General features: G+C 38.8%; 1 protein-coding gene across 1 annotated transcript in view; it reads right to left on the reverse strand.

The window, feature by feature from the left end:
- Positions 1 to 27369, reverse strand: part of TSPAN5 (tetraspanin 5) — a 190607-nt gene extending 163238 nt beyond the window's left edge. The window contains exon 1 of the mRNA XM_074273059.1: positions 27236 to 27369. Coding sequence (XP_074129160.1) covers positions 27236 to 27316 — 81 coding nt within the window. The 5' untranslated portion in view covers positions 27317 to 27369. The remainder of the gene's footprint in view (positions 1 to 27235) is intronic.
- Between the last annotated feature and the right edge of the window lie 461 nt (positions 27370 to 27830).

The raw sequence follows: 27830 nt of genomic DNA on the forward strand, positions 1-27830 counted from the left end.
TAACCATTATAAGCAGCCTTGCAAATATTTTTCCAAAATCATTAGACCTGCCAAAAATAAATTTTCAGGCCTGAAAATTTTGAGTCAGTCCTACCCACGTGTCCATCTGATTTAGCGGTCTAAGGGGATATATGCATCTTCCTAAGCTTCCATGAAGCCTTATGGCAAGGAAACATGGGGGAAAATAAAAAAACAGAAATTCCAAAAGATAAAGCCTTCTCAGGCTCACTGTCTTACTCTCCCACTAGACCTAAGAGATGTGGATTCTGAAGATAAGATTTTTACACTGATTTAGACTGTGATTCTTCATGGCAATTAATAGTCCCGGGCATGCTACTTATCTCTTATCCAGAGTATTAACTCTGCAGAGGCCTAAAGTTCAAATGACCCAATTTCTTTAGGTCTTATTTCCTTATATATAAAATAAGGAAGTTGGACTCCCTGGTCTCTGAGGTCCAAAAATTCAGAGATTTTTGTATACAGGACAATTAACTAATCAGTCAAAAAGCATTAGGCCTACCACTACGCTAGGTGGTAAACACAATTACAAAAAATAAAACAATCCCTATTTTTAAGGAGCTTGCATTCTATTGGGAGAGATCAGTCTGTGTCTATGTAAGTATGTGTGTACAGAGCAGAAATATATAGAAAAATACAAAGTAAAGACAAGATGGTTAAATATTAGTTATTCAGAGAGGTGAGCTGTTAGCAGTCAGGGGGATCAAGAAAGATTTCTTGTAGGAGATGATACTTGAGCTATATCTGGAAAGGAGAAAGGGATTATATATACATATATATGAGATATATAAATATGTCATATTAACATATTTGTGAGGTTTTAAAAGTTCAAGAGACAGTTTCTGGGTAATTTAATCAGTTTACTAATAAGGCTAGTATATTATTAATAAAAGAGGTCTAATACCAAAGATAATCATGGGGAAGCTCATCCTTTATATGCCATTGGGAAAAAAAAATTTCCAGAAGATGGGAAACAACTCTGATTGGTTAACAATGAAAGAATGAATATTACAATGAGAGGCTAGGCCTTTTGTAATGAACTCTGAATAGGTCATTTACTTCTGAATTGCCCAGTCTAGAACAATTTATTCAAAGAGCTTATCCCCATCCAAACCAGTGTAGAGAAGGTTGGGTAGGATCAGACTATGATGAGAAGAAAGTTAATTCAACCCTAAAAGACTGAGCTTTTGAAAGGAGGTATTTAGGGAAAGGATGGAACCCTGGATCTCTCCAAATCATGGGTTATAAATAATCATTTCTCTCATATTAGATATTGCATATAATGATGATGCTTTATACGTTTTATCTTCTTTTATACTTACAACAAACTTGGGAGGGAGGAGTTGTTATTAAACCTATTTTACAGATAAGGACAAGGAGATAGAGGTTAAAGTGATTTGCTCAGTCTCACAGGGATGGTCAGAATCTTCCAGATTTCAGTTCCAGTAACTATTCACTCTATCTGCCTCTCATTACAGGAGACAGGAAAAAAAAAGTAGCAGCTCATTTCAGCATGTGAAATAGCCAGTGCAAATGCAAAGAAAAAGAAAGATGATGCAATGCTCTCTATAAGGAACCAAAAGAGAGCTCATTTGGATTGTACATTATAGCATACTTTATAGTGTAAGACAAAAAAATAACATAAAAGAAGCTGGAATATTTGTTTGGGGCCAAGTTGTGTAGGATTTTAAAAGTCAAATTGAGAAGTTTGTATTTGATCTTAGAGGCACCATTGAGTCGCTAGAGTGATATGATTAGATCTATAGTTAAGGAAAAATCACTCTGCAGCTACATGAAAGATGGATTGTAGTAGAAAGAGGAAGGAAAGCAGAGACCAGTGAGGAAGCTGTTGTAATAGGCTTCAGTGATCAGAGAAGGGATCCACACAATTCAGCCTTATTGACTCCTATGGACTGTCACAAGATAGCCATTATATTAATTATAAAAATTCATAAATCCTCCATGGCACCATGGTGGGCAGGATTTTTTTGTTTGGTAATTTTTTTGTTTTGTTTCAAACCCCAAGGCTTTAAAAAGATATTTCAAGACTTGTTATCCCAAAGAGCTCAACTCTAACTCATACCCACCTGGCCAAAGGAGAAGTGAAGGACTCCCTCAGGGTCGCTTCCTTTCTGTACCGGTAACAGCTTTGATGGGCACAGAACCACAGAATGTTCAAGGACTTTAGGAGACATCATACCCAAATTCATCCCCGTCCAATGAGTAGGTAGGATGCCCAGAGCTGACGACACAGAGTCACCTTTCCTTCTGTCAGCAGGCTGTGTGGCCTGGGGCTAGCCAGCCTTCCTTCTCTTAGCGCCATGACAGAGCCCATGAAATCAAAGCTGGCTCCCAGGCCAACAACACAACACCCCATCCCCAATTTTACAGAAAAAGAAACAGACTCAATGAGATAAAGGAATTTGTCCCATGTCTCTCAACTGTCAGAGGGGAGATCTGAACCTAGAAAAGAATGGAGAGAGGGAGAAAAGAAGGGAAGGAAGGAGGGAGAGAGGGAGATATAGAAAGATAGAGAGGAAACTCCATTAGGGTTGCCTTTAGGAAGAGGAGAGGTATTTAAAAAGATACAGCCCCAGGGAACAAAAATGGAATCGGTCATGTTGGAACACAACCTAAGAGCTGCAGAAAAGGACTAACAGGGAACATATGTGCCAGACTAAGAGGGACCTTGAGCTATGAGCTATAAGCTAGTTTAAAAAAAAATTTAATTTCAAAACCTTTCCCTATTTATTTTAAATAAACATATATTTTAAATGATTAGTGCTGTCTCACACACACACACACACACACACACACACACACACACACACTCATTGATATCTGATAGATTGTTATGGATATCTCATTACTATCAAAAACGATAACAGTAGAAGAAGAATGTCCAAAGACTTTAAGACTCAAAAAGCATTTTATGTTATCTTATTTGATTTTAACAAGAGCCATCGGAAGGCGGCTGTCACTCAGAACTCAGGCTTTCCGACTCCACGTCCAGACTCTCACCCATAGAACCCCCAGCAATCTCATTTCATATAATGAAATCCATTCCTTCAACTTGTAAGATATACTTGCCAAGGATGTCTAATTCATTTGGTTAATGTCATTTTTTAAAGGCCTTGAAGAAGAACTGTATATGCGTTCCCTGAATCAGGGCAGGGCATGCAAACTAGTAAGCCAGAACGCTGGAGTGAGAACTATAAAAAATACAATAATGGCAAAGGTGTGACAATAATGGCAAAGGTGTGAGCAGGGAGGAGGGAGCAGCCTAAGACTCCCCAGGTCTCTCTGCAGCAATAAAAGCAGGCAGCACCCACACACCACAGAAAGACTTGACTGCTGCTATAGAAACAAGTAAATACGAAAATTAGAGTAGAACAAGATTTTGTTTTGCATCATTAAGTTGACAAATACAAACTGAATTGGAACATAAGTGACCATCATTCAGGAGACTAACCATGTTCTATCAACTCAAACTGAGCATGAATGCTTAGAAACAAAACCCTGAAATGCAACTAAATGCTTCAATTCTTTGGAACTTTAAGAGATTCCCGAAGAAATCTTAGCTACAAGAAGCCAAAAACTAGGGTTTTTTCCCCAACATTGTCTCTTCCTTGCAGTTTACAAATCTGCCCCTTCCATAGTCAATCTTCCAGCTACTTAAAAAGTTTAAAGTTGTGAGTGAGCAAAGTACTATGTAATAATGTAAACTTCTGTTTTCACAATGCATTCATTAAAGCCCCTCTTGTACTATAGTTCTCAGAATCCAACTGCAAGACATCAGGAAGGCTTTTTGCTTTAAGATAAAGCAACATAATAATGTCTTGGCCAAATAGTAATCAGGCAGTTCAGTGGTCAGAGAACAGAATCTAAGAGAAACGTCTTCGAAACTTAAATTTGTCAAATCATCTTTTGCACACTGCAGAGTATCATATTTGGAGTCAGTGGGCCTAGGGTTCAAACCCTTTCTCTGACACTCCCTGTAAGACCTTAAGACAGGATCCTTCCCTAACTTCTATTCCCACACTGAAAAATGAAGGGTCTGGACCACATAGTCTTAGAATTCTTCCTAGTTCTAGCTCTAGAATTCTCTCACTTTATTTGATGTAAGAAATGCAATCTGACTTAAGTACTTATGACACAGTGATGCCATTTAGATTTTTGATAATACAGATGCTTTCAAATAGAAATATTAAGTATTACTAAGATAGTCACATTTTCAAAAGTGTAGCATTGGTTAAGACGTGAAATTTCTTCAGCCTTTCTAGGAAACAACATGGAATTATCCTAGAATAGTGTGAATTGTTAACTGAATGAACACCTTGACTCAATAATGCTACTCCCAGGTATATACCCCAAGGAGGGCAAAAGACAATGAAAGGTGCCATTTATACAGAAATGTTCAGTTACACTTTTGAAGGTGGTATCTAATTGAGGAGAGTGAGTGCCAGTGAGCTTGGAAATGGCTTCACAACTTGTGGTTTAGAAATATAATGGGATTACTTGCTGGGAGAGGGGGGGAGGGAAAAATTTGGAATACCAGGTTTTGCAAAAGTGAATGGTAAAAATTATCCATGCATATATTTTGAAAATAAAAACCTTTAATTAAAAAAATTTTAAAGAATATTTGGAATATTATCAGGCTTATTAAATCAGTAGACTAAACAGAACTGACTAATATGAGGTATGATAATTAATAATAATCATTTGCATATCCATGGTTCTTTAAAGCTTATACTTTCCTCATAAAAATCTTGAAAGGTATAGTATATTATTTTCTCCATTTCACAAATAAGGAAAATGAACTCAGAGAGATAAAATAAATTGCCTAAGATCAAACAACTAGTAAAGAGTCAGAGCCAAGTCATTAGCACCATATTATCTCTAGTTAAGATGGAAGGAGATCCTAAAAACATTGGGTGAATGTGCCAAGTAACACTGGGCCAAAAGGAGAACTTTTAACAGGAGCAGACATAAAGCCCTTCACTTGAATTAAAGGGGAAAAAATTTAATATATAAAATAAATTATATCTAATATATAAATCTATATCACATAGGATATAACATATATTATGTATAATCTAATCTATATATATAAATCTTTTATATATATGTAAACCTATTACATATATATAATGTATGTATATGTGTGTGTGTGTACATATATATATATATAAAATGTATATGTGATGTGACAATATGGGAGTTCACTTGAAAAAGCCTCAGAAACTCAGCATGCTGTCAAAGGTTAATCTGAATCAAGAGTATAATATGGCAGCCAAAATAGCTGAAATGATATTAGGAGTCTGGACCAGAACAAAGGAGGTGAAAGTTCTACTGGACTCCCGCCCCGATCCAACCAAGTTGTGAACCCAAGGATGGGGAGAGGTCACAAAAACCACACGATCCAAGATATTCAGCCAAGGAAATAAAAACCTGGGATAAGGGTGGAAGAGATAGGGCCACTGGGAAGGGAGGGGCCCAGTACATGACTGCAGTCTTCAAAAATTTAAAGGATTTCATCTAGAAAGGGTTTAAACTTATTCTTCTTGGCCCCAAAGGTCAAAACTAAAACCAATAAATGGAATTTTGAAAAAAGTAGATTTTAACTTAATATACGGAAGAACATTCTAAGTAGAGCTGTCCAAATATAAATTGGGTTGCCTAGTCAAGTAGGAAGGTTACTGTGATGTAGAGGATAGTAATCCTTCAGGAAGGGAATAGATTAAATGGTTTCTATAACCTTTTCTGAGATTACATCTAATAATTATTATACTAGACTAGATTCTAATAATACTCTAATTTTTTCCCCTAAAGGTGGAACACTAATCTGTCAATAATTAAATATAGCAACCATCTCACACCTATATGTAGTAAATTTCATAATCCAAAATTTATTATGAAAAATTGAATTGATTGGCAGAAGTAAAAGAAAAAATATCTTAGGGACAATGGTAAAGTGGATAGATCACCGACCCTGGAGTGAGGAGAACCAGAGTTCAAATCCAACACTTACTAGCAATGTGACCCAGGGCAAGTCAATTAACCCCGATTGCCCCCCCCCCCATAAAAAATTAGAAACAAACAAATATCTCACTCCATTTGGACTTTTTTGTATTACCTGTGTCTGAATGCAGCAAGAAATTCCTTGGTGTGAGCACTAAATACCTTTTTTTCTTTCCAAAATAAGATGTCTACGAAATTGTAGATTGAGTTAATTACCACAGAGTCTCCTAAAACTTGATTGCAGGTTTTAAAAATTAAACATGAAGGGTACTTTAGATGACTGAAAATTTTAAATAATGCCTATACCATCCAGCTTAATGTATCCAATATGCAATTTTTATGTGCAAATTAATTGAATTGCCTTCATGTTCTCTGCTAACTTAAAAGTCACATATGGAATCCATGTGAGGCGTGGATTCTAAGGCTGTTCATTCCAAAGCACACTAGTAATACATAATAAATATCCAGAGGACTTATTTAACATATGTAACATTGATGTTAATCAAAGTGGCTGAGCCAAAACTGTTTAGTAAAACCAAATGGGAGAGAACACTTTGTGACTTGGAAACAGAGGTAATAAATGCATTGTGCACACATCTTACCAATAACAGGCAAAACACTGATTTCATCTTAATGATATGTGTAAATGGGAAACAGATGCTTCTCCTCTTCCCTCCTCAGCACATACACCCTGGTTCGTATCCACGGGGATTAGGCTGTTTGACCTGTTTGCTTCGCCACAGGCAGTCCACACAAGCACTCGAGAGCTCGGTATTTATAGAAAGCCACCTGTTTGTGTCCATGTGTCAGACATCTACGTGTCCAAGACCCAACAGGCTCTTGGAGCTGATGCTGTCCCACGTGGATGCAGTCACCTTTGTTTGAACTGGGGTTGGGGGACCGTGGGAGAAGAGACCAGCCCTATCATTTCACTGGGGCAGAGAACTGAGGGTCTCCCGGCCTTGATGATGAACATCAAGCCTTTTGTACTTGAAGGATCATAGCTTTAGAGATGGAAAGCACGGACCTTATAAACCACATAGTCCAGGGATCAACAAATGGGGCTGGAGGAAGGTCAGATCCAGCACAAGCTAAGAATAGTCTTTACATTTTGGGGTAAAGTTGTATTGTGCTTTAAAAATTATTCCTACTCCCAGCATCCCTTCCACTGTACCACCTGCTTGTGCAAAGTTGTTGGGGCCCTGAGTGACAAAGTGGTAAAGTGGTGGTAAAGTGTATCAGGATGTATCAAGATTTGTATATTCAGGTGTTGCAGTGGATAGGAAAATCTGAGTTTAAATCCAGTCTTCAGACAGTTACTGGCTGTGTGAAGTGGGCAAGTCATTTAACCTGTTTGCTTCAGTTTCCTCCACTGTAAAATAAGGATCATAATAGTGCTCACCTTTCAGGGTGGTTGTAAGGAGCAAATGAGATAATATTGACTAAGTGCCTGGTTTGCTTAGTGCTTAATGCTTATTTCTTTCTTTCCAGGCTGATTCTTCATTCATGTAACACAGATCTGCAAAGATGATGTCAGTAACTAATCCATTAGTGATTAAACTAAAAAAAAAGCATTTATTAAGCTGCCCTTAGGAAGAGATGGGGATTGTGAGGATCCCAAAACAAAATTAAAAAACACCGATGGGATCCAATAAAGGGAAACATGGACAGTAACCTCCATGTTCCCCTAAAAGTACTCATCAACATAGTGGGAAAGAATAGAAAAAAAGGAGATGTTCATGAGAGAATGGAAACTGTAAGAAGGCAGTCTCTTGGAAGCTTCCAATAAAGCCGAATAGGTCACATCTTAAGATAAGACAGACTTGCTTGTCCATAGCAAGGTTGCTATGCTGAAAAGCTAGAGACTGTGACAGTGAACAAAGAAAGCTGCTGACAAGTCCGGGGCAGGTCTCCAATTCCTTACTCCCCCAAAGAAGTGTGAATCCATTGGGGACTCAGCCAAAAACAACAACAACAAATCTAATAGATATAAGGTTGTTATCTAAACCCATGCCATATCTCTTAAGCCTTCTCTGGGACTCCAAGGCATTCTCCAATGCGGTTTTTTCAGTTTGAATTTTAATCTCACCCCCAGGGGACCCGGGGACCCTAGAAGAATTTTTCCAATGGCTTGGCTGGATCTTTCAGCCAGAAAGTAAGGAGAGCCTGCCAAAGCTGTCCAAAGTGGAGGGTCTAACAAGTTGGGGAGTTGGCCAGATTCTCTTCTCCCAGAGAGAACAAGTAATCTTCCCCACATGACCCAAGAGCTTTGAGAGTGCTTAATTTTATTCAGCATGGCTGGCTGGACCGAACTCATTTAAAACTACACTAAAAGTCTATATGAACCAGCGCTACCTAACCTCCACAACATGTTCAGCAAGATGTTCAAGAATCTGCTTGGAGGATTTGTGGTTAAAATGGTGGTTAAAGGTCCCAGAGGAGCCCTCCTTTTCACATATATTCTAGCAAAGATGGAATTGTGATCAAAATTGTCCAAGACTGCACTAAAAACAAGATAGAAGTTGTAGGCACTAAAATGTAGTAAAGCTAGCATCCATTCAGGCTTTTACCTGAATGGCTGAAATTTGCATCTCTACTCTAATCCTAGGAGAGATGCTACTAGAGAACAGAAGAATCCCAACTGGCAGAATGCTGCATATCTCACCCGTGGGAACCTGAAGCTAGCCAGTTCTCTGAGCACAAGTATCTCAGGAAAAGGAAAAGTCAAGTGGGGAGCTCAGGAAATAACTAGTGGGAACCCCAGAGGCCTGCTCAACCCATCCAAAAATAGGGGAGGAAGTGGAACTGAGACCTGATACAAAGTCCCAAATCAGGAATGGAGACTGGAGCTATGAACAAACAGAAAACATACAATAGGGAATACAATGGGTCTCTTCCCTGAACTTCATTCCAGTCACACTAATTGCCTGGGAGACAAAAACTGGATGATCCTGGCACATCTTAAACGCACTATGTCCAAAAGTGAAGTCATCTTTCTCCCAAACTAACCTACTTCTATCATGGACACCTCCATCCTTTCAGTCCCTCCTCAGCTTCATGATCTTGGGATCATCCTGGATTCCTCACTACAAAAAAGCCAATCATTGCCCAATCTTGCCAGTCTGCTGCATCTGAGCTCTTCTCTCCATGGTACAACTTAGATCGGCTCCTATCACCTCTCTAATCACCTAGATTATGGTAACAGCTTTCTAATTGAGTTCCTTGCTTCAAATCTCTTCAAATCATACCCAATGATAACAAATAATTTTCCTTAAGCATAGGCCTGACCATGTAATTCCCATATTCAACTAACTCCAGGGACTCCCTATTATCTTTAGGATTAAATAACTACTTGTGTATGTATTTATATTTATTTATTTTTATATCTGTCCTGAATATATTTTTATATGTACTTGTCTCTCCCATCAGAATATAAGCTCACAACAAGCAGAGATTGTCAATCTCTCCCAAGATTTAATATTTTCTCCCCAGTTTATTATTAATATATCTATAAAATTAATTTAGTATCTTCCCCCTTACCTCTTAAATGTTTGTTAGAAATTCTCTACAAATGAACCTACATAAACCCTGTTTTTATCAAGCTTTTCTTTAATATTTCCTTCTCTCTTGAGGAGAATGTTGTGCTCAATATTAAAAAAAAATACTCAGAATATAATTAACCAATTTTGTGAACAGAGAAAGATGACAATAATTACATTATTTACTTACTTTATTCGCTGATTTTTTACCTTTACTCACATTCTCCTTTCTAAAAAAGGTCCAATTAAATAGGAATGATACAAAGAATGTGCAAAGTTCAGAGATTTTAAAAAACACCAAGAAACTTAACCTTTTTCAAATAAATTGTCAAGAACCTTCCTCGAGGTAAGTCAAATTTTGAAAACAAAGGGAAGAACAGCAACAACAACAAAAACAGGTGCTCAAGAAGTCACTAATCTCTGTTTATTTGTCTGAATCAAGGTCATTTGTTAGTGTTCAGTCATTTTCAGTCCTAGGCCACTCTTTTGAAGTATTCTTGGCAAGAATATTGGAGTGATTTGCCATTTGCTTCTCCAACTCATTTTACAAGATGAGGGAACCAGGGAAAACAAGGTTAAGTGACTTGGCCAGGGGGTCCAACAACTAGTAAGTTTCTGAGACAATATTTGACCTCATGAAAAGGAATCTTCCTGATTTCAAGCCCAATGCTCTATTATTCATTGTGCCTTCTAGCTGGCCTGATCAAATTCATGCTGGAAATCATATCCACCAAAGCTCTTAAAAAAAAACCCAACATTATTTGATATTATGAATTCTTCTTTGAAAGTACAGGGATTTCCAAATGCCTGGAGATGTATTGATTTTTTCCCGGGGTTCTCTGAAATTGATAGTTCATTCACAAGACACTTTGTGTACAGAGAATATTTCTTCTATATGTTGCTCCCAAGAGTAATAATTAATTGAAAAGAAAAAAAAACTTGGTAATGTAGAAAAAGATGCTTAAACTACAAAATAACAAAAATCTTTAAATTTCTAATCCTAAAATATTACAAGGGACTCTTATGGCCTTCAACCAGAATGACCCTGGCCTCTAAATTCTATGGCAAGGGAAGGCTATACCCCAAGACACAATGTCCTCTACACCCAGATCCCCTTAACTGGATTCACCTGACTTCCTAGTTATGATTCTGGCTCCAGTGAAGGATCTCAAAGTACTTATCAAACAAGTCATCTGTCCAAATATTATGAAAGTCTCCCTTATATTTCTGTCAGGCATCCTGGAAATAGGAATTAGTGGAGTTTTCCTAAATAATTGTCTTATTTCAGATAATCTAGTTTATTCAATGGCCCAAGGCTAAAGGCAAGTGCTAATTTATGGTCTACCTTCTTCTGGATGGGGAAAGGGGAAGAGGAAAGAAAAGAGGCATATGGCTCTTAAGAACCTCATACTACTACCCACAATAATATGGTCCCCTCAGATTCTATCATTCACAGATGTTTAGGTTAACAAGTTCCTCTTTTAAAAGGCAAATTCCATTTAGAACTGATGCAAAACAGAATTAAAAGAATGATATGCCCAATGAATACAATAACATAAAAGTAAATAACACTAAAAGATATCCAAAGTCATATTCTTTAATGTCCAATTCTGATTCCAAAGGACTGATGATGAGCTCTATATCCTTCTTCCCTAAAAGAAGTGGTTTATAGCGGGTGTGAACAGTTAAACAGAGTGCATCTGTTTTGCTTTGTTTGAAGGAGAAGATTGATTACTGGTCAGTATCTATGATGTGGAAAAAAACCAACAAAACAGGTGGTTGTTGTTTTTTTTTTTAAACATCATAAAAGGCCTCATTATTCGTATCTACCTGGAATAGACTGTAAATATGCCTGTTGCTTTCCTCCAGATAATCTAGAATCAGGTTGAGGGTTCTTGATATAAAGAAAGGGAATAAGAAAGTTATCATAGGATCTAGTCTCTGAAGAGAATTTAGAGACCATTTATCCAACACCTTCATTCTTACAGATGATAAAACTGGGGTCCCAGAAAGGGAATTGACTCACATGAGTGATGGAACCAGAATTTGAACCTAGGACTTAACTCCAAAAATAGTTTCCTTTCTAATTCTCTGCATTTGAAGAAAAATAATTTTGAAGCATTAGGTAATATGACTCTTGTGGCCTTCTAGAAGGGATTTATAGAAAATGAAATGGTTGTATATCACTTTCATTTATTTCTGAAAATATCCCCTGCTGTCACCCCACACCTAGCAACCATACCATATAATGCCATTTGAAAAAACAACTGACATCTCCAGAGTTTGACGGCACAATCAAGGTTTCATATCCTTAATTCCTTAACCAAGACCACTGTTTTCTTGGTTTTTCTCCCTATCCAAGCATTAGATCCTAGTGACTCTTGTGACCTTCTAGAAGGGATTTATTGAAAATGGAATGGCTGTATATAATTTTCTAGAAAGGACTATGAAAGTAGAATGGAGACTCATTTGAACAACCAGCAGGCAATCTGGGAAATGGTAAAAGAATGCCAAGGACTGGGAGAGTTAAGAATTGTAACGTTATTTTTAAGATGGCAAGACAAATTATAATGGACTGGACTGATTCTCTTTCTATTCCCTCCCTGTATTCTGGGGAGAAGAGAGATATACCTAATTACCTAAGACATTATTACCCTAATACCATGAGCACCACCATACATTAATTATGAAATTTCCTGATGAAAAATAAACAATAATTCTTATCTGAAGCACTGAGAAAAATCCATCAAAAAATTAGTGCTTATTGCAGTTTACATGTCAAGAAAAAATGATTGTTGGGAAGGGAATAAGGGAAGAAAGAAACAATCTCAGGTCTGGAGGTGATAAAACCACTCAGCAGTATAATTATGGAGTGGGTCTTTGAGCCTGGAAAAGATCATGGACCAAGTTAGTGTGGTAAAACTTTAATTAAAGATTAGGTCAGCAGTCTTAAACACAGACTAATCTTAATCTGCCTGTAGGCAATTTTATTTTGTTCACACTTCTAATGCTCATCTTCTTGATACATCTATTTAGGAATTTGTATATCCTTTTGCCATGTTTAAAAAAAAAATCTAGAAAACTGTATTCCATTAGTCTGAAATTTGTAGGAAAAAGGCATTGAAAAGAGGATGTGATCTACAGATATAGTGATAAGTGCAGGAAGAAAAGGTAACTAGTGATCCAATGCACCAGAACTCTGAACCCAGGAACCCAGAAGGAGTACAGGGCCAAATTGTCCAGAAGATAATATGCCTCAAGAAATGCTTAGAAATTATCAAAAGTGAAAGTTCTGAGGCTAAAGGCCAAGATCCTCTGAACCCATATCAATAGGAGGTGCTAGTGAAAAAGGCAGAAGAACTAGGACTCAATGGCTAGACAGAACCCAAAGCAAGTTTCAACAACTTTGCAATTTTGCCTGGGGCCCTGGTCTACCCAGGGCCTGGCATCAAAACTGAATGGATTACCTGAGCTAGTTTACTAGGGAAACAAGCTTCCTGAAGTTACCCCGCTGTACTAGACTTTAGTGAGAGTCATACATACCTTATCATGAAGTCTTTTAGAAGACTGAAAACCCATGCACGATCCTGCCCCTACCTCCTTGCACATTAACTCTTAATTGCCAGTAGACTGCTTTTTTTTTTAACCAACTAGGAAAGACATAATCTTCCTATGTGACTAAAAATATAGGCCTTTACTCAGTTTGCAGAGGAGTGGTACGATATCTATCCTGTTTTTTCTTTTAGGCAGGTTTAAAAACATTATCATTTTCAGTCACACTGATAAAGTCTTCCTTATAAAAGAATTCTCACTTCCCTTTTTTCTTCTGCTTAATCAACATTCCCTAAATGCACAGTAAGTACAAAAACACCAGGATCCAAAGGCAGAAATGAAGTTATCTCTATCTGTCCTCAAGGACCTTCTCCAGAGAAACAAGGTGAACACAAAATAGATCATTTTAATTACATGAAATTGAAAAACTTTTGAATGAACAAAATTAATGAAACTAGGATAAGGTGGGGGAGGGGAAGGATCAGCTGGGGGAAAAAAATCTTTGTTCAATTATTTCTAATACACATCTGACAGCCAAGACATACAAATGACAGAAATAGTATCTACCCAATAGAGAACTGACAATATTTACTAGTAGAAAATTGATCATTTATTCAGAGGAAATGAATAAATAGTTCTTGAGAGGATGATTTATTGGACTCCTATTTTATTCCAGTCGGTATTAATCAGCTTAGTGTGATTCCATAGGGATTTAACAATTATTAGTGATCTATTCATCTAGTAAAATACACTTAGTCAAGCTAACCAATAGGAAGATAAGAGGCAGCTAAGTGATATAAGTAATAACGAGCTCCCGTCATCAGACCTGCCTCATATTGTGACTCCAGACAAGTCACTTGCTCCAAATTGCCTCTCCCTCAAATAAATTACATAGATTAATATATATCTTTATATCTGGGATGGGTATTAGACCCCCTTCCCCAAATTAACTAATCAGGGACCTCTTCAGATACAAAGAGAAAGCATTTATTCAGTCCCAGGAGGGAGAGGCTCAAGCATACCAGGGAGGCATCTTAGCTCCCAACATGTGCTCCACATGGCCTGTGGGAAATAGTATAAAATGGTTAAATAGCAAAGATTCAAGTCTTCATCAGATGGACTAAAAAGGAAGTAACCATTACTGACCAATGGTCACCAGTGTTGTCTGCTTCCTGTGGGCCACGTCACTTCTTGAATCTGAGACCCCAGAGACCTCTAGGCCTTGAGATCAAGTGGCTTCCTGCAACCTGGGCCTGGGAATAGGGGTCATGTGACTTAGGCCTAAGGTCTGACCTACTCTATCTCAGACTTTTTGAGAAAACTTCAGCTGGTCTCATTTGTTTATATATTATATCTAGGGATAATTAGTTAAGGTAGAGTCTTTCTTATAATAGGTCTCAAATTTTGAATTACAAGCTCTGAGTTTACTGTTCAATGTTCTCTAACCTATTATGAAGTTCAATTACCTAAACCACAAGAATGCTGACTAGAGGGCCTCCACCCTTTAGGGGGCTGAGTGAGTGAACAAACCCAGTCTGGGTGGGATGTCTTGACATGATATGGAAAGTCCCCCAAAGTCTGCCCTCTTGCTCTTCATGAGGAGGAGCCATCTTGGGACCACTTAAGTCAGATGACCTGTGCCTTGCCCATTCTGTGACCAGCCATGCTGATGCAGCATTCCTTCTTAGCACTATCAAAAGTAAGACTGTTTTACTTTGCCTCTTCTGAGTCAAGCCCTATAAAAGAAAGGCTTTGTGGAAAGAGGACTCTCAGATATGAGGAAGGTCCCATTCGCTGAAGGGATCTGGTCTTTCTCAAATGTTAATGGCTTGGAGCTCTGTCTCCGTGATTTTTCTTGCAGATTGGATAGTTTTGGACCCTATGTTCTTAATGTTCCAATAAGAGAAATTCACTCTTTAGGTTTTACCTAGCAACCAAAAAAACTGGTAAAGATAACATAAGATGGAAATAAATACTGAAGGAGTTGAGACAAGTGAATCCACTGCAGCCGGAACTCTGAATGATTCCAACCATTCCAGAAACCAATATGGAATTATTCCAACAAAGTAATCCAGGGATTCCACAACTCTGTGTGTGTATGTGTGTGTGTGTTTTGTGTGTTCCACCCGAATCAATGGCAAAAAGCAAGGCTCCATAAACACTCAAAACATGTATAATAACACTTACTTATAGTAGGAAAAAAATACAAAGTAGGCCTCTCCCAATGGAGAATGACTAAACTGGGGCATATGAATATCAGTGGCATATTAAAATTAATAAGCATGAGAAAACTTACATGATTTGATGATAAAGTTAGCAAAAATCAGAAAATCAATAAACACAATGATTAACAAAAATAGTAGTAGTAGATGTACACAGAGCTTATTGAGTGCCAGACTATAACAACATAAGTAGAAAAAAAAACACACAAAAAAAGTGGATGCTATGAAACTATAATAACTAGACTCCAATCAATTGGGGGGGTTCCCTCACTTCTTTCTTATCAGTGTGAACCACTGCAGATGAAGTCAGATTTTTTCAGTGTGTTGATCCTCTCCCTCTCCCTCCCTTTCTCCTTCTCCCTCTCCCGCTCCTCCTTCTCCCTCTCTCGCTCCTCCTTCTCCCTCTCTTTTTGTTCTTTTCCTAGGCTGTGAATTCCAAGACTGAAAACAACCTATACAAAATAATCAACGTGGGAGATGGACTAGTATGAGAAAACTGAAGTGCCCATTATTTAAGTTAGATTGCATAGAATTCTTGAAGGGAAGTAATGTTTAAGAAGTTTGGAAAGAGAGGTGAAAGTCAAGCTGTAGGGAGTCAGAGAGACCTATATTTTATTTTAAGATGCAGTAGGAAATCACTATAGCTTGTTGAGGAAAGGAATAGCACAGTCACACTGAGACTTTAAAAAGACACTTTGTCAGTGGGTACTCGAGAACAAACTGGATAGAATTGAAGTTTGAGACAGAAAACCATTCAGAAGGTTACATCAAAATTTAGCTGATTTTGTCTCAATTTAAGTCCCTGGTATTAGCTCCATTTACCCAAAATGGACCCCTGATCTTCATAAATCTACCTACCATTTCAGAAGGAAACTTCTGTGTTTATATAAACACAATGCTATGATAACAGGAGGAAAGAGACAGAAAAACTGACGAACCATGGAAGGCAGAGGAGCACCAGCCAAGATGCCATTTTCAAAGAGATTTCAACACTTTTAAGTGTTTTCAGGCAGCTTAACTGTTTACAGGCAGTTCAAGCTAAAACCCCAAACTCTGCCTTAACTAAGTCCTAAAGGGACCATGATCTGTTTTGGTGGAAGGAATATCTATACCCCAGAAATTACAATTGCTGAAGTGTTAGCATCATCCAGACAGCCACTGAGAAAGAAACCAGAAGCCTCTGTTTCTCAGCCCTTGGTAATCTGATGCTCCAGTGTGGCAGAAGAATTGGATTAAGTTTGATTAGGGAAAGGAAAACAATAAAAGTATAATTAGCAAATAGCAAGAGATGGGAATCTGCCTTCTGATGAGCATGATAGCAAGCCTTGTGACTGGGCCAATCACTGGCAAGACAAGAACAGTTTGAACAGCAAGGTACAATGGGGAAAGTGCTGGCTCAGGGAGGAGGAGAGAGGGAGAGAGGAGGAAAATGGAGGAGCAGAAGGGAGACTAAGAAGGGGGAGGAAGAAAAAAAGAGAAGAGGGAGAACATTCATTAAAAGCTACATGGAAGGTATGGGACTAAGCACTGGCAATACAAATACCTAACCTTCAAGGACCTTACATTCATTCCAAAGAGAGAATAAAACATACAAAAAAAGGGCCATATAGACTTTTCTGGGATCCAGTTTGCTCATTCTGAAGATGATAAAATTGGATTTTGTGGCCTTTAAGGCCCCTTCCAACACAATTTATGCTTGTACTGGATGCAATATATTTACTGCACACACACACAAGCAAAGAAAACTTCTAAATCAAACGATGAAGAGATGAGGAAGTGGTTAGAAATGACAACTTACTCTACATGTGAATCAATTTACACACATATGCAAGCAAAGAAAACTTCTAAATCAAACGATGAAGAGGTGAGGAAGTGGATAGAAATGACAACTTATTCTACATATGAATCAATTTAACAGTTTCTGCCACTGTGGATAATTTCTACACGAAGTTAATGAAGTTCTGGATTATGACAAATTACAGGGAGTGAGCCCCTATTTGCATAAATGTGTATGAAAACTCTATCAATATCAAAGTATTTAGTGCCTTCTGTGGCACTCAAGATCTCTTCTTTGATTAGAACTACTGACTTGGCAGAATGAAGTTTTAAAGCTGTTTGGGGAAATTTAAGTTGGAAGCAAAACATTACACTTAGAGAAATGCTGAGGGCAAGTATTTCTCTTTTACTGGGACTAGTTAATTAAGTACAAAGCATTAAAATGGCTGGCCTGAATATTTATTAGAGCACCAGCTGTTCCCTCCAGATTTTCCGAAATTCTAGCCTCAGTGCCAAGCATAATGTAGAAAAGATTTTTTAGCAAAAAAAAAAAAAAAAAAAAAAGTCTTCTATTGCTTTTCACAACAATAAATAGTCATTAAATGTGCTAAAGAATTTTACAATGCACTTGCTAGGCTAGGAACCAAATGTTTGCCAATCACCCTTCTGTTTTTCTCTTATCTTGCTAAAGAGTTTAAACCAAGATCATATTGACATTACTCATATTTACGTTCCCAATGGCTGTCCTTTGTATACAAATGATCATGGTTTAATACTGACAATGTCAGTAGTGCCTTGAATTTTTTTTTTTTCGGTGCTTGGCAATAACAGTTGACTACAGCCAATGAAATCTCTCAGAGAACATTTATGTTTTATTTATTTACAAGCAGCTGGGTGGCCTAGTTCAAATTTTACCTCTGAAGCTAGCTGTGTGATCCTGGGCAAAAGCACTTAACCCATCTACCTCAGTTTCCTCACCTATAAAATGAGATTAATGCTAGTACCTTACCTCCCAGGATTGTTGTGAAGCTCAAATGAGATATCTGTAAAATGCTTTGTAAATCTTAAAGCACTACATAAATGCTAGCTCTATTATTACTTATTTTACAAGATAATAAATATAGCAACTTTAGGGAAATTATTACCTTTACAAAACCACTCTAGACCAGACTAAAAGATAACATGACCTATTATCATAGAAGAGAGTGTGAATTATAACAGAAAAATTGTTGACTTTGGAGGCACATCACTTGTAGGCTCCACCACTCAACCTCAATTCCTTCACCCATATGTGGAAGCTGAGCTAAATGATGTCTAACCCTAATTCCCACTTAAAATAATTTGTTATTCAATCATGTCTAGACCCTTCATGGCCCCATGTCCAGAAGGGTTTTTTTTTTGGCAAAAATAATGGAGTGGTCTGCCATTTCCTTCTCCAATGAATTTAAGGCAAACAGAGATTAAGTGTGATTTGCCCAGGACCACACAGTTACTAAGATAGGAGGCTAAACTTGAACTCAAATCTTTCTGACTCCAGACTCTATCCACTGAACCTTATAGCTGCCTCCTAAACAAATGGAGATTACCAGCCTTGCCCAGTGTCACTTAGCTAGTAAGTGTCTGATTTTGCATTTGAACTCGAATCTTCCAGACTCCAGGCCCAGGGCTCCATCCACTAGCCCTTCCAGCTGCCTCTTTAATATCACAGCATAAGGATTTTTTCCTCCCAAACATAATTAATACATACACGTGTATTATCTTCACATTAAAAAAGCAAACTTCTTTGATCTACTATTGCAAATTCACCCAGAAATTTCCCATCTACAAAATTACTGCAGAACTCTGTTTATTCAGAAGTGATTCAGACTAGTTCCAATCATCTTGTGATGAAGAGAGCCATCTGCACCCAGAGAGACAACTATGAGAACTGAGTGTGGATCACAACATAGCATTTTTACTCTTTTTTTGCTGTTTGCTTGCATTTTGTTTTTTCTCATTTTTTTTCCTTTTTATCTTGTGCAGCATGATAATTGTGGAAATATGTATAGAAGAATTGCACTATTTAACATATATTGGATTACCTGCCATCTAAGGGAAGGGATGGGGGGAAGGGAGGGAAAAAATTTGGAGCACAATGTTTTGCACAATGAATGTTGAAATTTATCCATGCATATGTTTTGAAAATAAAAAATTTTAATAAATTTTTAAAAAAAGAATTCAGTTTACTTAAACAAGCATTTATTCGGCACCTATTATGTGTAATCTATGTGACAAACATACCAAAAATATTCAGTGGGTAGAAAGCATCCCCAAGGGAGAGGTGTTTCTAGAGTCAGAGGCAAAAAGGAAGACTACAAGGCAGAAAAAAATCTCCTTCACTCAACACAACTTGGAAGAAATGATTGCCAACCTGACTGAGGCAGAGAAAAGATAAGGGTCTTTCTACACATTTTAAAATCAAGTCCACTAAATTAAAAGCATGCACAATAAGCATATGGGGTGTTCTGGCTATGCAAGAAAACTGGCCCCATCAGAGGAATGGAATGAAAATAGCATGTCTTCCCTCCCAGCCTGGAAGAATTTGCCAACTTCCACCCAAATATATTTATTTCTTAGCATATTAATTTCAGAGTTAGTACCTTCCTATACCAACCACATTCTCATTTTATTTTTAGTCTTCATAAATGGGCATTTTTGATTATTTGAAAAAAAAATTCACTAAAAGAAAAAGGACAGATTTCTACACAAGAAAACCAAAGGTATTTAGTGGAACAGCTAGGTGGCCCATGGCATAAAGGACAGAATGGCAGTAACCTACTTCCCAGTATCAAATGAGCAAAATATCTGGCATGTAGTAAGCACAATATTAATGGTAACCATCATCATCACCATGGAAGCCCTGGGCTTAGGAGCTTCCATCTATTCCTATCCATTTCCAGAATTCTTGGGATTTCCTCCCTTCCTTGAATAAAAAGATACCTACAGCTGAGAACATTCCCCCTGCTGGGCCCTGGAGTTGCTGAAAAATAAAAGGGCATTAATATCTCCCTAAACTCCACAAAGAGTAACTGTCTGGGCAAGAGTAAGATGGTACAAATAAGGTCTTATAGAATTCATCTTAAATCAAATGAGATCATGGTTATAAAGGATTTAGGCAAGGTGGTATATAAAAGTGCCAATTTTATTACTATTACAGAAAAGGCATTTCTGGGTTCTAATATTTAGAGAAGTTCATAAATGGAGTCAGGAATAACTATTTTGAAAACTTTCAGACAAATCAATTTTCAAAAAAGCTATCCAAGTTCTTCAATTAAAACAAAAAAGAAATGTAACAAAATAAAGCTCTATGCTTAGTTTCAAAATATCAACGGCACAAGCATAGGAGGGGAAAATTCATTAAAGAACCAATCATATGGGGGGGAATATAAGTCTTCCCAACCCCACATGAAGATTTTTTCCCCCTCAGAGCCAAGTATATCATTGTAGCTACAGGAGAAAGTTCTCCTGTTCCCCCAAGTCTTCTCTTTTTCTAGCATAAGCATTTCCATTTCTTGAAATCATTCAGCCCAGACACCGGAGACACCAAAAGTATTGTCTGTATTCTAAAGGAGCTGCTTTGAAAAATAGTAATATTTAGCTATTGTGGACAGAACAAAAATTCAAACTTTACCGTCCAAATAGGGACACATTTGATTGGAACAGAGGAGAAAAACAGGGTAGAACAGATCTTCAGCAGCTGCAAACAGCTTCTAAAGATTCTTATGCTCAATTACCTCTCCAGTTTCAGTTCTAGGATTCAAATGCCAGTAGTGGGATAATATACCTTAGAATGTTTATCAATAGTAACATGTAAAATACATGTGACTCATTAAAATAATCTTTCCAAAATTACATTTACTCTTAAAACTTTTTAAAAAAATAACTTGTAAACGACCATCATATATGACTGATTTATTCTGTTCTCTTCCAGAGACAAGGTAGCATAATGGAAAAAGGTGAACTTGGTGATCAAGTCTCACTTCTAGCACATACTGAATGGGTGACCCTACTCAAATTACTCTCAGTATCTCCAGGCAATTGTCTAAGACTGTAATTTTCAGATGAGTTGGGAAGGCATCATCCATATTCAGGGCAGGTCCAGAGGCACTATCTGGAGGCTAATCTCCTCTGCCCTCCTCCCCAGAATAAAATAGTGGATGGATTTTTTTTTTTCTTTATGTCATTATGCTAGAAGGTATTAAGTTAAATAGAACATGTCCACAAAAACCAAGATCCTCTTTGGAATACCATCAGATGTAAATAGTGTACTTGTTTCTCCCCCCCCTTTTAAAATACCCAGCATCCTAATTTTGATTCTTGAAAACAAATTTCACTCCAAAAAACTAGCTCAAGAATTCTAATAAAAGATTTTAAATTCCTAGCTAGAGTGCTCAATGCTCTGCTGTTTTAAGGAAAGAGTGTCCACATCTCTATGCTTAGATTTCTTGTGCTGTCAAATAGGAAAGATCATATGTTTTTAAATTACTTTGAAATCTTCAGATCAAAGACTCCTTAATTACAAAGCATCCATACTAAATGAAATTTACATTCGCTTTTTGCCAGGGACTTAAATATTTATTGGGGCAGCTAGCTGGTGAAATGGATAGAGCACTGAGCTTCAAATCAGGAAGACTCATCTTCATGAGCTCACATCCAACCTCAGACAACTTCCTAGCTGAATGAGCCTAGGCAAGTCACTTCACCCCATTTCCCTCAGTTCTTGAAAATGTGCTAGGAAGTGTCAAGCTACTCCAGTATTTTTTTTAACCAAGAAAACCCCAAATGGGATCACAAAGAAGTGGACACTACTAAAGAATGACTGAGCAACAAAAATATGTTATAGACATATTATGAAGGGATGCTCCATCTCAATGATCTCACCTTGACAATTTATTGTGGGCGTTGTATTATTTGTTTTCATATATTTCCTCTTTGATTCCATTCAAACTCCCAAAGGCAACCTCAAGGGAAAACATGGCAGTAGTTCTCAGTGACCCAGAATGCATGCAACTAGGGTAGGCAGGGTAATATTCAATTACCTTTCCCACAGAGAAATACATGTTCCTTCCTTACACTTTTCCCATATGACACTTACATAATCATATTTAGCTTTCCTCCTACTATCTCCCTGTAACAATTCAAAAGGCAGTTTAGACTCCCATATGGTTGCCACTGAAGCTAACAGATGCCTAGCAAATTAAGGCAAAAATTATGACATATAAAATGCTGATGTATCATCATTCCAACACATCTTGCAATTTATTGTGAATCACAAGATTCACATCCCTATCCTATATATCCAAGATTCTCTAAATTTCCCTGTTTTCTGAATTTAAGAACAAGTTAAAAAGATATCTGCCCTCTAGACAAGTCAACACTACTTATGGAGGAGCCCTGTGCTACTAAATTCTTGGTCATACAAAGACAAAATACAGTTCCTATCCTTAAAGAATTAACAGTCTAAAAGGGGAGGCAACATGCAAACAATTATGTCAAAACAAGATATATTCATAATAAATTGGAAAATATCTCACAAGAAGGGCATCTTCTTACAGAATATGGGATTTTGGCTGTGATTTGAAGGACTTTAGCAAGCAGAAATGAGGATGTAGAAAGACCCAGATGAGGGAAAGTCTGTGAAAACACAGAGTAAAGAGATGGAATGTCTTGTGTGAGGAACAGCAGGGGGGTCAGTGTTACTAGGCTGAAGAGTATGTGAAAGGGACTATGATGGAAGGACAGTGGCAGAAGTGGGGCAGATCATGAAGGGTTTTAAAAGTCAAACAAGAGGATTTTATATGGATCCTGAAGACGATGGGGAGTCACTATAACTTACTGCCTAGAAAGGAATAGTATGATCAGATCTGCAATTTAATAGCTAGAGTGGACTAGATTGGAGAAAAACTGAGGTAGGGAAAGCAATTAAGTAATAAGGGCCTGTACCACTTTGACATCAATGAGAGGAGAGAAAGGAGCTAGAGGGATGTTTGAAAGGTAAAAATGGCAGGGGTTGACAACAGATTGGAAGAGTAAGGGGTAGAGTATGACTCTTTCACCAAGATATATAACTTTACAAGCCCAATGTGAGACCTGTATAAACAATTGAGAAATAAATTTAGGCAAATATCTTAAACATTGTTGGGAAGAACATTGGTTCAGACTCAAAGGAACCATGACTTCCTCGGAGAAATAGGTAATTCTTTCACTACCTTGCTCTATGGATTTGACAAGGGTCATGGAAACTTTATAGTTTCTCCATCTCCTCTTGGGATTTTACAAAACGGAAATGTAGAATTTACAATAGGGTTTTATGGAGGTTGAAAGGAAAAAGAAAAATATCAGAATACGAACCTGAATCCATTCCCTCAGTTTGCAGCTGGCAAGAGAGGGAGGATGGATTTTCCCCGAAGTCCTGGGAGGGTATGATGCTACATTATCTTATATGTGTGCAGACGGGCATTTGTAGATAAGAGGTACTAAACCAAAACTTGGAGAATACCCTCATGAAGTATTAGATGAAGACACTGGGCCTGGATTCAGAAGACCACTTGGACTAAGTCCTTACTGATGCCCATGATCTAAGGGAAATCTTTTTGACCTCCCTTGACCTTGTTTTCCTCATTTGTAAAATGAAGGGGTAGTAGTTGTACCAAATTATTTCTAAGGACTTTCATTTCTAACAACCTCTGGGTCAGTCCAGCTCACTCTTTGTCGATTCAGGATGCCAAGTACAGACAGCCCAAGAGATATGATCTAACACAGCCAGTGGAATTGACTTTTGTTACACCTTCATTATAATTTCCTGTCTTTCTCAACTTTGGCAGTGAAATGGTCAAAGAAAAACCTTTTTCACCTTCAATGTGGCCCAAACCATAGGTAAGTTTTGGAACTGGAAGGGACTTCAGACAAGTATTCAAACCTAATTATTTTAAAGTAAGGAAACCAAAGTCCCAAAAAGTTAAATGGCTTGGTATCTCAGCCAGAACTAAAATTTGCCATCCACAGAAGAAACAGAGTTGTTGGCTTAGAATCTCTGAAAAGCTCATAGAACTAGGATGGACCTTGTGGTTACACTAGTTTTGAGGAACTGTCCAGAAAGAAATTACTTGAACCCCGTAAGTTCTTATGTCACAGATGTCTTTACAATCTAATGGTTACTATGGATCCTTCCCAAAATGATGTTTTAAATAACTTTAGTTTTACTTTAGTAAAAAGTTAGCGAAGATAAAAATATAAATTTACCCCTTCTCACTCTCTACATCTCATACTCTTAAAAATGTGCCTTGATTACAGACTAAACCAAATTCAAAGTCAGTAAGTGTCAGAAGTGAGGTTCGAACCACGAACTAAGGGCAGGAAGTTGCAACTTTTCAAAATTCAAGTTATAAGATGCAGACCCATTTTCTTCTTTGAAGAGAGGTAGTACTCAGACAAATACAGAGAGTAACTCATCAAGAGTAAACAGAGAAGAGAGAAGGCATAAGTTCAAAAGATCTAGCTACCCATCCTCTCCTCCCACTACCACACCCCACACAACACCCACAAAGATTCCTAGGGTTTACCAATTATATAACTCCCTTAAAATGCAAATGCCCCCAGGTATAGTTAAGTCCATGAATCATTCACACCTGAGATTCCCCTCTAGTTCCAACACTATGAATGTCTGAAACTAAGAATTTACTTTCATCTGATAAGCCTCAGGTTTCCAACTACCAGCAGAGATGCAGTAACTGAGAAACTAGAATTTTAATAAAAGGAGAGTAGGGTGATTTTGGAATCAGAAACCCTGCTGAGGAGGAGGGTAGGAAAGTGGTGCTTTACTCAGTCAGAGGCCAGCATATTATAATAGGGTGGGGAGGGAAAACAGGATATAACAAGTAGAAAGGCTACCCAAAACAAATTGCACCCACATATACAATTCTGCCTAAAGTCCAGATGGGTAGCTTAATTTCAACCCCGCAAATATGAATTCTTTCATTCAAAGTCCAAAACAAGGAAAGCACCATTATTGATTACACACTTTTAAAGCACAGAGGGAACAGTACGCCACTCTCCTGCCTCCCCACTCCCCAAAAATTTTGAAGACGCTTCCTATAGTATTAGATCAACTGTCTTAACTGGCTACTACCCAACTACCCAAATTCTGTCCAGAAAACAGACTCCAAATCCCAATATTTCCATTTTTTATCCTTTGCTATGAGACCAAAATAAAGGCCTAATAGACCCTTCCTGTTTCTTGGTAGCTGAATTTTATTGGATTATATATTATATTGTCTGTGTTCAAAACAAGACAAGATTATCAGCTCATGCTACCAGCCTGGGTCCAGTCCCCAGCAATTAAAACTATGTCCAAAAAAGTCATTATCGATACCTTTAGAACAACTCAGACAGAAAACTGAATAGTGTGAGGGAAAGAAAAAGGGCGAAAGAGGGAAACATGTTTCTTCCCATGAAAAATAAGCCTACTTTAAGTTCGAAGCTTGGTGGTAATCCCAGAAAATAGGAGATTGTTTGACAAGAACACCAGTTATGTGCAATCAATCACCCACAAAAGCAGTACTGGACTGTTTATTATATTTATTCACCCATCCTCCTAATCTTATTCATCAGTCCTGAGGGCAGATGGCAAGATGGTACAGAAAGTGTTCTCCAATCCTGTTTCACTCTGCAAAACATGTGTTCTCAATGCGACACATGTAAAAAAGAAAACAGGTTTTTTTAAATGAAATTTAAAATTAGGAAAAGACAACAAAGGAAATAGCAGTAAAGAATTCTGAAAACATTTCTCAAGGATTGATATTTGCTCCTGTGAATATTAAAAAAAAAATGTGAGACTGAACGGATGCTCATGTTTGGATTCTTTGGGCTTGATTTAATCATTCTACATCATCTCCTTTTTAGGGGGACTTTTAAACTTGCACTCAGCAACAACTTGCTGGAAAACCCCCGAGCCACCATTTTTACTTTTCCTCGTGGGGGAGTGGGTGAAGTGCAGAAAGGAGGTAAGGGGGGGAAGAAATGAAACACCTGTGTCTCCCAGGTCCGGAGAAACTCTTTGTCTGATTGCTGAGAAGCATTAGTGAGCTCAGAAAAAAAAAAAAAAAAAAAAAAAAAAACAGACATCATTCCATTATTTAACATTGCGGAGGTTTAAAAACAAAGACGCGAAATGGCATTCAAGCTTTTGCTTTATTTCTCAATCTAGCACACCTCCTGGTTTACATTTCTTCGTCCAGCCAAAATAACAAACAAAAAAAAAAAAAAAAAAACACTTTAACTCATCACTCAGAGAAAGACGAAAGACACGAGGCTAAGAATAGAGGAACTAGACTGAGATCCATGTTGATGATTACTAGTTATTGTTCTGACAATGACAGATACAAAAATAAATCTTCCCCACCATCCACGCCCACAAACGGGCCCTTATGCAAAATGCTTTTCGGAACGAGACTTGGAAGGAATGCGCTGGAAGTGTTGTTATGTACATATCGCATCCCGTGCACTCCGAACCACGCCAGCCGCATCACCCATACACAAAAGCCCGTGATGGAGCAGGCAGATAGCCTCCGGAACGTACGGCAGAAGAGCCGCGGTCCAATCACCTCCCTCTCACAAAGGTGGGCTTCGGGGAGGCTGCTTTGCATGGCTAAGCTGCCCTGTTCTCACCCCAGCCACGCACACCATCGGTGTCCCATGGGAACAAATCTATTCCGTGTCGCGGCTCATTGTCCCGAACTGCCGAAGCCTTGATCTCATTTTATCCCAACAATAGCTCCCTCTCCTCCCTTCCCAGGGACCATCCGAGGCCTGGGAGCTGCCTTGGCATCTCAGTTTTCTTAGTTCTTTCTTCCCCATCCCCCGCCCCCCACCTACAAAGGAATAAATGCAGCCTCCTCACTCGGAGCAGTTAGGAGACGCTAGGGGCCGGGGCGCCTCTTCTCGCTTCGGGGAAGAGGAGGAGAGAGCCCGGGGGTTTGGGGAAAAGTAAAAAAGCACTCGGGGCAACCGCCGAGAATAAAATCGCCGCCACCGCGCCGCGAGGATAACAACAACCGCGACACAACTTACCCAGAAAATAACATTGAAACCGAATATGAAATATTTGATGCAACAACTGACTTCAGGACCTTTGTAGTGCTTCCCGGACATCCTCTGGGTTCATGAAGGCACTTTCCTGGGCAGCCAGAGTTCGGAGCCCTCCGAGCACCCCGACGCGACCGCGAGCTCCCCACACCGGGGCCGGCTGCAGCCCCCGACGCGACCGCTTCGGCTCGAAAGCGGCGGCGGCGGCGGGCTCGGCTGCCGCAGGAGGAGGAGGAGGCGGCGGCAGCGGCGGGAGGACGGTGACCGAGCTGGGCGCCGAGGAGCGGACTCGGAGCGCGGGGCTGCACTGCTCGGGGCTGACGGTCTCCCCCGCTCTTCAGCCCGCCTCTCTCCCGCACCGAGGCCCCGGCTGCCGCGCTGAGCCTCCGCGGTGGCGGCGGCGAGCACACCGACAGAGGGCTCGGATCTCGGGCTCCCCGGCGAGCCGTCCGGCCCCTGCCCCCGGCTCTGCAGCTGCTGCCGCTGCGGCTCCCTCTCCGAGGGGCGCACGGCGTCCCGCGGCTGGCTGTCTGTCCGTCAGGCCGGCGCTGCTGCCTGCCCGCGGCTAAGGGATGCTGCG

Source organism: Sminthopsis crassicaudata, chromosome 6, assembly GCF_048593235.1.
Source record: "Sminthopsis crassicaudata isolate SCR6 chromosome 6, ASM4859323v1, whole genome shotgun sequence".
Lineage (NCBI taxonomy): Eukaryota > Metazoa > Chordata > Mammalia > Dasyuromorphia > Dasyuridae > Sminthopsis > Sminthopsis crassicaudata.